Genomic DNA, 13,657 nt, shown 5'->3' with positions numbered 1-13,657 from the left:
TCTTGTTCTAGTCCCTTCTGAATTGTTTCACTCTTGGGTGACTACTTGAAAAGAGAGGTCTGTCTTGGCTAGGATAGCATGCAAAATGTGTTTAGAATTTATGCAGCAGAGTGATCAATAAATTAAAGACAGTTCTGTGTAGCAGAGACTTCACTGTCATTCTTCCTATCCACCATCCGATTTAGAACATTTTGGGCCAGGTCCTTGGAGAAAATGAGACCCAGACATTTTCCATAATTAGGTTTAATTCATTGCTGTTCCTATAACTATAAGCCTGGTCTAAAGCTGGCCTTCAGTGAACATACTCTGCTGGGAACTTCCAAACATTTATTGCCTTGAAGGCTTAAACCAGGTTCATAACAAAGTTAATCCCCAAAGACGAAATCTTGTCTAGACTCATTATGCCCTAGGGAATTTCAAGAACTCTGACAGGTAGGAATGTACTAAAGTGACCTTAAAATATCTGTTCTGGCAATTATCCACACTGAGGTTTTTTAGAAGAAAATGACGTCGCCCATTCATAGTTCACCTTGCCTAATGACAAGTAGAGATTATTCAAATTGGGCATAAAAGAGTATAGAAAGATGAAAATTTAACATCACTCGATGAATGCAAAGTATTTTAAATAAATATTTTAATTCTATTGTTGGCATTTACAAGTAGAAAGCATACAGTATGTTACAAATATCAAAATGTGAAAAATATGAACGTTACATAAGTAACAAATGTAAAAAAAGTATTTTCTTACCTTCCCTGAAAGTAAGAAAACATTTCAGCATAGGAAAATATCAGTATCAAAAACACAGCTTAGGTGTAAAAAAAAGTTTTTACACGGTAGTAAAAAATGATCTACAAAATGGTGGAAAGAAAGAAGAGTTGAAAACTGACTTTATATAAATTATAAAAACTGGGTACTTGGGACAGATGTTAAGTGGTTGAAAAATAAGTCCAATCACAGGCTTTCTTTAGGTCGATTCTTTAAAATTTTAAAAGCATAGAACATTTTTCAATAAATAACTTCCAAAAGTGTCTCTGAGAAGTGCCGCTGAGAATATCATTCCACAGTAGGAAGGGAGCAGTGTTCTAGGGATAATACGCAGTCATTTTGTTCCTAGTGGAAGCCTGATGAAGGTCAGGAGACCGGAACGGTTTACAAAAAAAAAAAAAAAAAAAAAAGATTCAGAAGTTTTAACACGATTTTGTAGGAAAGTTCTAAAGTGCTGAACAAAATGACTTAACTTTAGTACCCACTGTCATGTAAAACTTAACCTCAAATATCAGACATTTCTGAGCAACATCGAATATGGAATCTATAATTCTGAAGTGTTAATACTTAGTCTTTCATTCAAGGATAGGAGGGCCCTTTCTACACTTTACAAGGATTGCTTAAACCTCAAGGATCTTGCAATGCAAAACATAACAATGATAATACAATGGAAACGATACACATACCCCACTGAGAAAGCACAAATTCATTTCTGCAATGGCAACGGTAATTGATTTTTAAAAAATCACAAATCAAACACTGGTAAATAAGAGAAAACTTTCCAAAGGCTGCATGCCACATAACTAGTTACAAAATACAATGCATGCAGGAAAATAAATTCAACCAAGCATATTTAAATTAAAGACTTGCGTTGAGTCTGTTTCAGCAGCATTGTGGTTATTATTTTTTAAAGTTTCCCTCCAAACACCAGTCCATACTGGCCTGTTTTGCAAACGGGACCCTCCTTAGTCGGCAACCTCACAAAGGTTTGAGTGTCCCTTGTTTTTCGATTTTTGTAATGCCAGTACATAAAGTTCACACATACTGCTCTGCTTCCCCATCTTTGGGGACCGGCTTCGTTGTCCCATTCTTGCCTTCTTCGTTTGCTGCTGCTTTTTCTGGGAGAGATGCCAAATCTTTAAAAACGTCTACATAATGGCCGAAGCCAGGGCCCCAGTTCAAAAGGTTGTCCCAGTTGAAATTCCCTGCTTGCTGCCCAAGCCTCAAGGGCAGTGTGTTGTCAGCAACCCCTGGTGCTGCTGCCTGTGTGCCCCCAGGTCCTCCCTCAGCCCTGCGGCCATGGTATCTTCTAGGCTTCAGTCTGGCTCCATAATTATCTTCATCATCTGCGTCAGATTCATTGACTTGAGATAATTTGGGCATCCTGGAAGTATACACCATTGGCTTTTCCCTGTCATATTCCATCTCTGAGCAAGTGAAAGACTCATGTGAGTCACTGTCAGAAGAAGATTCTGGAGCTGGGATGCCATCTGCTGGGTTCCTTGTTCTGGACAACGGCCTTCTGCAGTCCTCTTCTGAAGAAGACCTTCCATGATCTGCACTGCAGATACTTGGGTTTCTAGGGCGAGGGGTGTTTAGCCTCTCCACCTCTTCAATCGACAGTCCTACCGGAGGAGAAGATTCCAGAGGAATCTGCCCAATTGGCTGCTTTAAGCGACTCCCCGGCCTAGAGCCATGCGAGGCCATGGCCTGAGGACTCTTACTTCTCCTTCCCAGCCTCGTGGAGTAGTTGAAAATGCCAGGTTGGCAGGCATCACCATGCATTTCCAAAGTATTTCCATCTCTTATTGGCAGATGCAATTCCCTGGCCGGGCTGTTCCTGTAGAAAGTAGAGGACTTCGAGAACGGGGCTGGGCTGTGGCGAGACAGGGGGTTGGGAGTTGGGCAAGCGGAGTGGCTCAGGGAGCTGGTTCTCAAGCCCTGACCATAGGAAGGCTGGTAAGTCAAACTGCTCGCTCCTAGGGGCATGGGGGACTGCCTCGCAAAACCTAGGGGACTGTGCCTCTGGATAGAAAATTTAGGCGTGTGGCTGCGGAACTGCTTGTAGTGTTGGATGATGTCCGCGTCAGAAGGGGCGATGCTGCTGGCGTTGTCGATGTCGTAATGCTCTATCTCTTGCTCTGGAGAAGCCAAGGGGGCGCTGGGGATGGTTTCTGAGTTGTGGGGAAGGTCAGTCTCATCGTAGATGAGGTAGGGGTTCTCCCGCTCAATGATGTCTGGCTTCGGGTTCCCCTCAGGCTGCTTCCTCACAGTCATATCGTCCCCGTAGGGGGGGATATTGTCTGGGTCATCAAAAGCAACATTCTCACTTCCCTTCTTCTTCTTCTCCTTCGGTTTCTTCTCCTCTTTGGGGCTTTTGGTCTTCTTCCCCCTGCACTGGTTACACAGAATCAGGCTGAGGACCAGGAGGGCCAGGACGGTGGCGCAGCTGCCCACGATGGCAGGCACGGCCCACAGAGGCAGGGAGATCTCTTCAGGACCCTGGCTCGGAACACAGACATGGCCTCCAGGACTTCCAGCTTTGCACACTCTCCCCTGCGGACAGAGGACACCGAGGCAGGCCACCACCGTCTCACAGGTCCTCCCAGTGTGCGACTCTGGGCAGCTACAGGTGAAGCCAGAGTGCAGGCCCGGCTCGCAGCTGCCCCCATTCTGGCACGGGTGCGAGGCGCAGTCTCCAGGAGGAACGCACTTGTAGGCGTACCACTGATTAAGGCACAGCAAGTCGCCCCAGCAGGGGTTGCTGGCACAAATGTTCGGGCCACGGCAGCCAATCTTCACGGAGGGATCTGTCTTAGAGATGGAGGCCAAGCTATGCTTCCCACTGAAAGGAAGACTTTCGCCACCATACAGCATAGAAGCAATGCAGCCGTCAAAACCTGCGGGGCGAAGAAGGAGCTGTGAGGCATTGTAGAGAAAACCAAGACTTAAAACGCTGCCCTCGGGGACTCTGGTAAAAAGAAGCTGCACGGTCATGTCATGAGAGCTTAGAAACCACAGTCTCAGAGCCATCGCCCGGTCGGAAGCAGGTAACTCCGTGCGTCTTACAACATAGCTTAAGGTATGTAAGATTTCCGTGACAAAAGTATGGAGAGAATTGCTCAGATATTGCTCTTTCTGAAAATTTATGAATGACTCAGCCTGGATTTTCTTTTTCTCCCTCTTTTTATTTATTTATCTATTTGTCCTATTTTTATAGTCTACAGACCAAGAACTGCCTACATAGAAATACATAGAAATAAAAGGTATTAAGAAATACTTATAAAGAACAACAGCAAAAAGAACAACAACAAAAAAAATAGCTTTAATCATTAGATATCATGCATTCTCCATAGAGGCGATATTGCTCCCAAGGAGCAGAACATCGCCTCCTCCTGGAGAGCAAAAGAAAAAGCTATTACAGTGCTTTATGGTCCTCTAGAGGGCGGATATCGAGTGTAACTATGGCATGAACACTTCACGAGGTGGGAAGGGCAGAAGTTAGAAAAAAAACATCTAAAATGGCTCCTTAGAGGCAAATAATTATTATTTTTTTAAAGTTGAGAAACTCTCTGTTGGACTTGGATGTGCTAATATTGTTCATGCTCCTGTATGAGAGCCCAGGAATCTATTTTGACACTAACAAAAGAGTATGATTTACATTGGTTTGTTTCCTACAACATCCAAATGAATTAGCATCCATATTCTAAAATAAGCTAAGTATATAAGAACAAGTTATGACCTGGACTTTTACTTTTGTGCCTTAAGTCTATTACTCTCCCCTGCATTTTTATATTTTCCTGGTATCCTTCCACTGTAGTGGTATTTCCATCCCCGATACACTCTTTTTCCATGAGCTTCTGTAACATCTGCTTTTGTTCCTACTTTCCAGATTTTCTTTCTATGACTTAGTCTCTTTTATGTTTCATTTTCCTCTAAACAACCACTGACTCCCAGAGTTGCTTAAGCTAAGGCTCTAGGCTTTCTTTCCACTCCACACCCTCACATTAGGTTATCGCATCCACGTTCCGTACTTCAGTTACCTGCTTGACTCAGCTAACTCCTAGTATGTATTTCCAGCTGGTGTCTACTTCTGATTATAGTCCACCTATCCAAAAGTCTTTCGCAAAGATGTTCCAAACCCCAAAGGTCCCAAACCACCATCTTGATATTTCCTGTAGACATGCTTCTTTCGGCACTGCTCTGCAGTTTCCTCTTTCGGTGGCACTGCCCTTCTTCTAGTTCACAAGTCAGAAACCTTCCTGAATTTCACCAAAACCATCAACAGTTTGGTTTATTTTAATTCCTAAAGTATTTCTTACCTATCCACTTCTTACTAACTCCTTTGCACCAGACTAGTTAAAAACTCACACAATACCTTGCCTAGATCACAGCAATATCATCCCAGCTAATTTATGGAAGTACACTCCTGTCCTCCTCCAATGCATTCTCCATGTTGTAACCTGAAAGGTATTTAATATCACTGCATATCTAATCTTGACACTCCTAAGAGAACTTTTTTAGTGACTTCCCATTGTCCTAAGAGTAAGACCAAAAATGTGACATGGTCTGGAAGGCCCTGCTTCATTCTCCAACTTCATCCTTTACCTGTGACATCAGTCTCCAATATGCCAATAGGCCAGCTTCTGTGATCTTGACTTAATCTACTTTTTGTTAAAGTTTCTATCAATATCAATTAAGCTTTCATACTCTCCCATCTTCATTTTTATAGTTCAGATTGAAGTGCCAATGTCAATTTCCCAGGCAAGTTTCCCTTTTTTCCTTTTTTGGAAATCTCTTAGAATTCTATATTCCTTCTTCACATTTATTATATTCTAAAATAATATATTTACTTGTATAATGACTTCATTGATTTTCATCTTCCTTACTTGGCCATGTGTCATGTGAAGAGAGTAGCTATTTATTTAGTCCACCATTGTACTCCCAGTGCCAAGTACAGGGCTCAGTAAAATATCTGTCATGTGAGTGAACAAATGAATGAGTAAGTGAATTAATGAATAAATAAATGTTTGGTGGACAAGGGAAGCACCGTGGGCTGAATTATGAATCTGGTAGAGCAAGTGCAAATGGCTAAAGCAAGTGACGGCCAATCATATAGGCTTTCTAAGGATAGTTATGATAGTCTTAGAATCTGCATAATGGATATTTTCAGCAGTCCAACTACTTTGATGGGAACAATATTACCTTTCCTTTGCTCAACCCAAGCATTTACCTGTTTGAGAATCTCGATGAGCTTGATTAGGTGGAATTCCTCCAAGAGATATAGTGAGCACATCGAGGCCACCAAAATCCTGGGTAGGGTGGATGACATCTCTGTTATATATTCTGTCAATGGACAGTACTGTGGCTGTTCCATTTTTTCCAATTAGAAAAGTATGCCAGTGACCATCGGCAACATACGCTTCAGGAATATTTCTCTCCACTTTCCCAGCAATTCCTGCATCTGATGTAAAATGGACTTTGCCATTTTTAATCTGTAAGATGTATTAAAAAGAATGTACAGTTAAACTATGATGTGCTTGAATAAAAACAGAATCAAAATAAAGTGAAACCTTAAAATCCTGATCAATTTAAAGCCAACAGACTAGCTGAAGAGTCTGGCTGTATCAGAGTACACTTAACCCATACTGCTTCTACAAATTTAGGTAACATATACCTTCACATTCGATTGTTTCAATAGTTTGCAAGGTGTTATTATATTCATACCTAATTTTTCAAGATGCATAAAATTATCTTCCAGAATCCGACTGAGATAATAATGGAGTGAAAAACCATTTTAAGTAAAGTACACCTTTTTTTTTTAATTACTTCTAATTTAATCACAATGGCAAGCGTAAAAAAAAAAAAATCTGTCAGTTTAGTAAATGGTCCAGAGTGATCAAAAAAGGTTAAAACTACTTGCAAAAAGAAACATCAATGCTGAGGTAAAAATGAAGCATAGTTGGGAAAATCGACAAAAAGAAATTCTTTCATCTGTCATCTCTAACGCACTGGAATTTTAGAAGAAAGCATGTCTATTTTTTATATCATTTATTGAGATGAAAACTATGATGAATAATGAGTGAGTTCTTAATAATGAGGTGTCTGGGCAGGTCTTCACTTTGGCTGCCTTTTATAATTTATCTAAGGGGTATTTAGTTTCTTTGACTTTGCCCAGGAGAACACTGGGTAACAGGATGCTCCTACTCCAGTTTCCAGCTACCAAGTTTCCAGTATTCTGAGTACTTTAGAAAATGAAATAATTTATGAGGCAAGATGAACATTTGGTTCAGAGAGCATAATCCCATCATGCTGCCAGACAGAGCTGGTGCCTGGGCCGGGGGATGAAGTGGCACTGTGTATCAAGTGACAGGGATGAAAGGAGGGATAGGTTATTTTGTCACTCGGATCAAATGCTATTTCTACATGCAACAAACACAGCTGGTAGAACTAAAAATTAGTTCATTTTTGCTTTGTGGAAAATATGCCTAACACATTTACATACGTTATTCCTATTGTACTATTTTATTAAAGTGGCCTTTCTAGATAATAATATATATTCAGTACCAAACTCAGATGGGAAAAGAAAAGAAAGTTGTGGTTAAATGACAATAACACTTCATCAAATGGGCAATGTCTCGTGAAACACACAGTAAAAACAGCAACCCCTCTTTGGGTAGAGCCAGAGTCCTTTTGGAAAGAATTCTTGGGAAGAGCCTTCTCCCAGCTCTGCGTTTCCCTCCTACCTGATCAAACCGTGGCATCCCTTTTATTCATCAGCTCTGATAAGAGAGTCTTTAGAATACACCATGGAGTCTGGTGAATGAGAACACAAGTTCCCATTGTAACATTTCTAATGTTTTGCTTCTCCCCAATAACACTCTCCCGGGCTCCTATATCCTTCCTAACTTAGAAAACATCATGCTCATTTTTATGCTAATTTTTTGCTTGGTTTGATTTACCCACAGATTTATTTATTTTATTTACTTTTTAATCTAAAGCTCTGAGTCCCTCATCCCAACCCTGTACACTACACTTGGCCTCACCCAAAAACAAAAACAAAAAAACCATATGCCAAAACAATAGAATTGATTTGGAACAAACATAAAGTCCATCATCTGACAGTATCACAGAACTCCAAATATGGAGATACACAATTGCAGTAAAAGAAGGGAGATTTGTGAAATACTTTAAATATACCGTCAACACAATTATACACAAGTATGCTTCCTTCTGTTTTTCTATCTCAAATTCTCTCTACCTAACTTCTTTTTTATCCGAACAGATTCTATCTATTCTACATATTCTCCTCTCTCCTCACATTGCTATTGTTACCCACTCCTGATACTCTCCTCTCAAACCATTTGAAATCCCATTTACCCAACTCTCTCTCTTTTTTTTTAAATATCATTTAGCTGCCTTTGTGTGTGAGAGAGAGGGAGAAGGGAGAGGTGGATTGATGAAGGGAGGAAGGAAGGAAGGAAGGAAGGAAGGAAGGAAGGAAGGAAGGAAGGAAGGAAGGAATAGAAAGAGAAAGGGAAAGAAAGAATGAAAGGGAGAGAAAGAGAGAAAGAAAAAGAGAAAAAAAGAGAGAAAGAAAGAAACTGTCAGAAAGTGAGTCAAAAGAAAGAAAGAAGAAAACCAGGGGCCTTAGTCCCCGATAAGCTAAATGAAAAGTAACAGCCCCTCCTGACTAGCTTCCTAGCCTGTATAAGTAGACCGTATTCCTGTCATCCAAATAACTTGCCTGCTTACTGACAACAGCCATTCTCTACTTGTCTATTTTGTTCTCCTTATTCACTGTTTTTTTAATCTACTTATTTTACCTGCCAAGCCCCTTAATCTCTAAAAAGCTACTTTTCAAAATATTCATACCAAAAAAATGTGCATTTTGGTCTGCATTAGTCATTATTTTTATTCATTAGCATTTACTTTTCCTTCAGAAAAAAAAAAAAATCTCTTTCTAAGTGCTTGCTACCAATGTAAGAAAATCTGGAGAGTTGCATGCTGCTGTCCTGTTGGAAATGCAAGATTTTATGGTGACAAATATGGATCCTGACATTCAGCTTCTTCCTTAAGGAAAAAAAAAAAAGTTCTGTCTCTAATTTCTTCAACCACATTGTATTTTGTATCTCTTGGCTTAAAGAGATAATGTAAAGAAATATTTCATATGTCATTTAAATGGCACGAGGACTTGGAAAGCAGCTTAACAGATAATGCACAGACCTCAATGTCAAAGCCTCTCAACGCATATAAAAAAAGTGTTTCTCGTAGACTGTGAAGGTTTACTTCTTTCTGGACTTCATTACTTTCTTAGGTTCTGATACACTTTCCAGTGCAAATTATAAACACCAAATAATAATAGAATACAATGGGCTTTGTTTTGCAGTAGCTTTATTAATTCTGAACTGGGCTCTTTGTTTCAATAATGGAGGTAAAGTTATAACCTGAAGATGTTCTTTTGTACTGGATTAGAGCAGAGTTCCTCAACCTCATTACTCTTGACATTTTGGACTCCATATTTCTTTGCTGTGGGGTGCTGTGTTGTGCAATGTAGGATGTTTAGTGACATGCCTGACCTCTACCTACTAGATGCTGGTAGCACCCCTTCCCCACTGTGACAATAAAAAAATACCTCCAGATTGAAAAAGAAGGAAAAAAAAAGTTTTTAGCATTTTAATAAAACATTTCATCAAGAAAAAATTGCCTCAGGACATTGTCACATGTCCCCTGGGGTGGGGGAGGGATAAACATCAACCTCAGTCAAGAATGACCTAACTATGAGGATTGTGAGAATTTTAGAAAGATTTTTTTGTACTACTTATTTTTTTTTAAAGATTTTATTTATTTATTTGAGACAGAGAGAATGAGAGAGAGAGAGAGAGCACATGAGGGGGGGAGGGTCAGAGGCAGAAGCAGGCTCCCTGCCGAGCAGGGAGCCCGATGCGGGACTCGATCCAGGGACTCCAGGATCATGACCTGAGCCGAAGGCAGTCGCTTAACCAACTGAGCCACCCAGGCGCCCCTGTTTTTGTACTACTTATTAAAGATATGTGCATGCACCATAACAACCAGAGTTGACTTGGATGGAGAGAAATTTTAAGAATAAAGAGGTTGAAGTTTAGAGGTGAACATCTGTTTTTATTTTTAGTATTTTATGTGAATTAAACCTAGTAATTTGCTATGTATACTGCCTTTTGTCTTCATGAACTAAGCTCCTAGTAATTTTCAAAACATTGATTTATAGGTGAAAATAATATAGGAAATATGGGTTTATGTTCTTCAGAATTTACCAAAATTCATATAAAAATTATGAGTAGTATTATAATATCAAAGTGATATCAATAGAAATCAGTCAAGATAACTAAACTAAAGAAACTGATGATTTAAAAGATGAAGTCTTATTTGTGGGAAAGAAAGCAGACTGATAGAAATTAAGAAAGCTAAGAGCTGAAGGAAAATGCATCTCTAAGGAAATTATTCACCAGTTTAGCATTTCATTTATAGTGAAAATATTATGTAAAAGTCTAATGATAAGTCAATACATTGTTCTCTTTAAAAATAATTTATTTAGAAATTATTTGGAGGGCGCCTGGGTGGCTCAGTTGGTTAAGCGACTGCCTTCGGCTCAGGTCATGATCCTGGAGTCCCTGGATCGAGTCCCGCATCGGGCTTCCCGCTCGGCAGGGAGTCTGCTTCTCCCTCTGACCCTCCCCTCTCTCATGTGCTCTCTCTCATACTCTCTCTCAAATAAATAAATAAATAAAATCTTAAAAAAAAAAAAAGAAATTATTTGGAGAACTCAGCTGTGATTTAACTTACAATAATTCCAAAGATAGTGAATTGGCTATATGCTCCAGAATAAAGCCAGATAATTTAAAAATGTTTTTCCTTATTCTAGTCCCACCAATTAATATAAGCATATTAGTGTTTGGAATAATTTTTGGAGACTTTTTTTTTTTAAATCTCAAAGACACATTATCTTTTTGTTTTACTTTGTTTAAAAGTAGAGAAATAAAAGCAATATAAATTTTTATTTGACAAAACAGATTGCAACAAATTCTTTCTATGCTGGCCTGCCTAGCAGTGCTAGCAGTGGTCTTTACTCGAAACCAAGACAAAAGTGTTTAGAAACCAAACCCTTCAGATCTTTGTGACTCTGGCCAGTGCCTGGGGAATAGTTAAGATAGATGATATTGGAATCGTGCCCAGCATTAGTCGGAACTCTAATGGGTTGTAAAGAAAAGGACAGAAATTATGGGCGAAGTGATTTAAACCATGACACAGCAGGCGGTCTAATCAAATGAAGTCACCATTAGCTTTTATCTTACCTTCACAGTAGTGTAATTGCTGCTTTCTTGGATATGGATTAAAATGCCATTCTCGCTTCTTGTTCTGAATTTTATTTCCAGACTGTTCACACCAAAAGGCTCCAACATGGCACCTCGTATGCTCTGTCTTAACAAATATTCCCGCTTCTCATTCTGACTCATGTGGTAATCCAAGCGCCCTTTGCCTTCTAATGATAAGGCAGTGTCAGGAGTAATAGCTGAAAGCCAATGAAGAAAGGGAAAAATGAATGTGTCCATTTGGCTTCTTAAATAGTTTTTAGAGGTGACAAAAACTATAAAAAAATATTTTGGAATCAATGTTCCCCAATCTTCCCCTTGAAAAAAAATTATTTCCACTTGTGAATTATTGTGTAAGTTAATTTCACACACTTAAATCCAATTCAGAAGCATTAATCATTTGGGAAATATTAACATATTTGATATATGATATAAGTCATGAATACCCATAGAGATACCACCTGTTAAAAATATGGAATTGAAATATGCATTTATAGTAAGTTTTACTGTGCTTCCAAAATTCACGAATGAATATACGTTTTCACAGTTAAATGATTTATAATCTTAAGCCTCTAGCACATTACAAATTTGGACAAAGAAGTGCATAATCAAGTATTTATATTTGTAGCAACTTTATTAGTAGTAATAATCATATGATCACATAGAATTTAGTTTATCATTACATGTAATTGTCATGTATGATTATAATTTATCATAATGTGATAAAATGTCCACACTACTGAACTTTAGAAGACAGTGAATATAGCTAAGGAAAGGACATAAAGCAAATGAACTCAAAAGAGTTTCAGCATTGAATAGTATACTTATAAAGGTAAATTTTATAGTATGTGAGTTCTACCTCAATTTAAAAAAAGGACCTCAGGCATTCCTCAAGCCAATGACTCATTTCATATTCCAGACATAATTGGGTTCCTACTTACTAAAATACTCACTATGATAAAAAAATATTATGTGACAACATACTTTTTTATGTATTGATTTTATCCTTAAAATTAAACATAATTGTACCTTCTTCTAGTAAGATCTTCTCAACTACATTATATCCTTAATGTGATCATGAATTTCTATTCATTCTCATACTTTAATAGAATCAAGACTTCTTAGGAAGTGGTCAAATAACTGCAATGACTTTAAGTAGTAATCACATATTTGAAAATAAAGCAAATTTTATAAAAGAAACCCCATTAGGATTAGTGGGATACACAGCTTAAAATTAGAGAATGCCATGTTCGAAAGATGGCTTGAACACCACTAATGTCTTATTAAAAATAGTATTAGCATTTAAAAGCAAATAACAATAAAAAGATTTAAAAAGACTCAAAACCAATTCTAATAATTATAAACTAAAATGCAAGTATTGGAGTGTCCGGGTAGTTCAGTCAGTTAAGTGTCCGACTCTTTTTTTTTTTTTAATTTTTATTTATTTATTTGAGAGAGAGAGAGAAAGCACGAGGAGGAGGAAGGTCAGAGGGAGAAGCAGGGAGAGGGTCAGAGGGTGCAGACTCCCTGCTGAGCACAGAGCCCGATGCTGGACTCGATCCCGGGACGCAATCCTGGGACTCGATCCTGGGACTCCGGGATCATAACCTGAGCCGAAGGCAGACTCTTAACCAACTGAGCCACCCAGGCATCCAAGTATCTGGCTCTTGATTTGGGGTCAAGTTATGACCTCAGGGTCATGAAACAGAGTCCTGCGATGGGCTCTGTGCTGAACGGGGAGTCTACTTGAGATTCTCTCTCTCCCTTTGCCTCTGCCCCTCCTCTCTCTCTCTCTCAAAATAAATGAATAAAATCTTAAAAAAATAAATAAAATAAAATGCAAGTATCATCCTTAATTATAATAGATTACACTGACAATGTATGATGTTCGAACTCAGTATCCAGTCATTTAGTACTTACACTTTTCTACCACATAAGAAATATTTACTGGAGAAATATCCCCTACAGGCAGATAATACTAAGCCAAAACCTGGGTTAGCCCTCGACCTTATAAATTGTCTAACATTCCCATCAATTAGGTTCACTATGGTAATAAATTCATAAAATGGAAATTAAAAATTTAGGTAAATAATTCTAAAAGAATATCACTCTTCTTCAAGTTAAAAATAAGTAGAAAATGTCACTATACTTGTACCAATTATTCCCATTTAATATTTTCAGCATTTAGAATGAAAACAATTCTTTGAATACAATTACGTATTTAAGAGCATATATTTATACTTTTCATGATTATTATAATATCCTGCAAAAGATAAAACAGCTTGCGTACATTTTTCACAGTATTTCCCAGTTAGTCCTTCTTTGCAATGACACAGCTGCCATGACCAGTAGTCCATACACATGCCACCATGTTGGCAGGGACTGTGAGTGCAAGCACCTTCCAGCCGAGGACATCTAGAAGGAAATCGTAATAAAGACTCGTAAGGCACAAAATGAAGTGTGTGAGGGCATTCATTAAAATCAGATATAAACTTTTATTAACTTGCTGAGTTTCATGCACTCACTTCTTTGAAAGTCAAGT

General features: G+C 38.6%; 1 protein-coding gene across 2 annotated transcripts in view; it reads right to left on the bottom strand.

Moving 5' to 3' along the window:
• Positions 1-1,514: 1,514 nt before the first annotated feature.
• FAT4 (FAT atypical cadherin 4) overlaps positions 1,515-13,657 on the bottom strand; it is a 176,773-nt gene continuing 164,630 nt past the window's right edge. For both annotated transcript variants that reach the window (XM_045880480.3, XM_064585034.1), the window contains 4 exons: positions 13,406-13,530; positions 11,098-11,315; positions 6,000-6,261; positions 1,515-3,666 (listed from right to left, as the gene is read on the bottom strand). In XM_045880480.3, coding sequence (XP_045736436.2) covers positions 1,802-3,666; positions 6,000-6,261; positions 11,098-11,315; positions 13,406-13,530 — 2,470 coding nt within the window. In that variant the 3' untranslated portion in view covers positions 1,515-1,801. The remainder of the gene's footprint in view (positions 3,667-5,999; positions 6,262-11,097; positions 11,316-13,405; positions 13,531-13,657) is intronic.

The sequence above is a fragment of the Mirounga angustirostris genome, unplaced genomic scaffold (assembly GCF_029215605.1).
Source record: "Mirounga angustirostris isolate CCGP_5_RB_7025 unplaced genomic scaffold, mMirAng1.0.hap1 SCAF_2, whole genome shotgun sequence".
NCBI lineage: Eukaryota > Metazoa > Chordata > Mammalia > Carnivora > Phocidae > Mirounga > Mirounga angustirostris.
The sequence above is the reverse complement of the archived record's forward strand: the minus strand, read 5'-3'. Positions and strand labels throughout refer to the sequence as shown.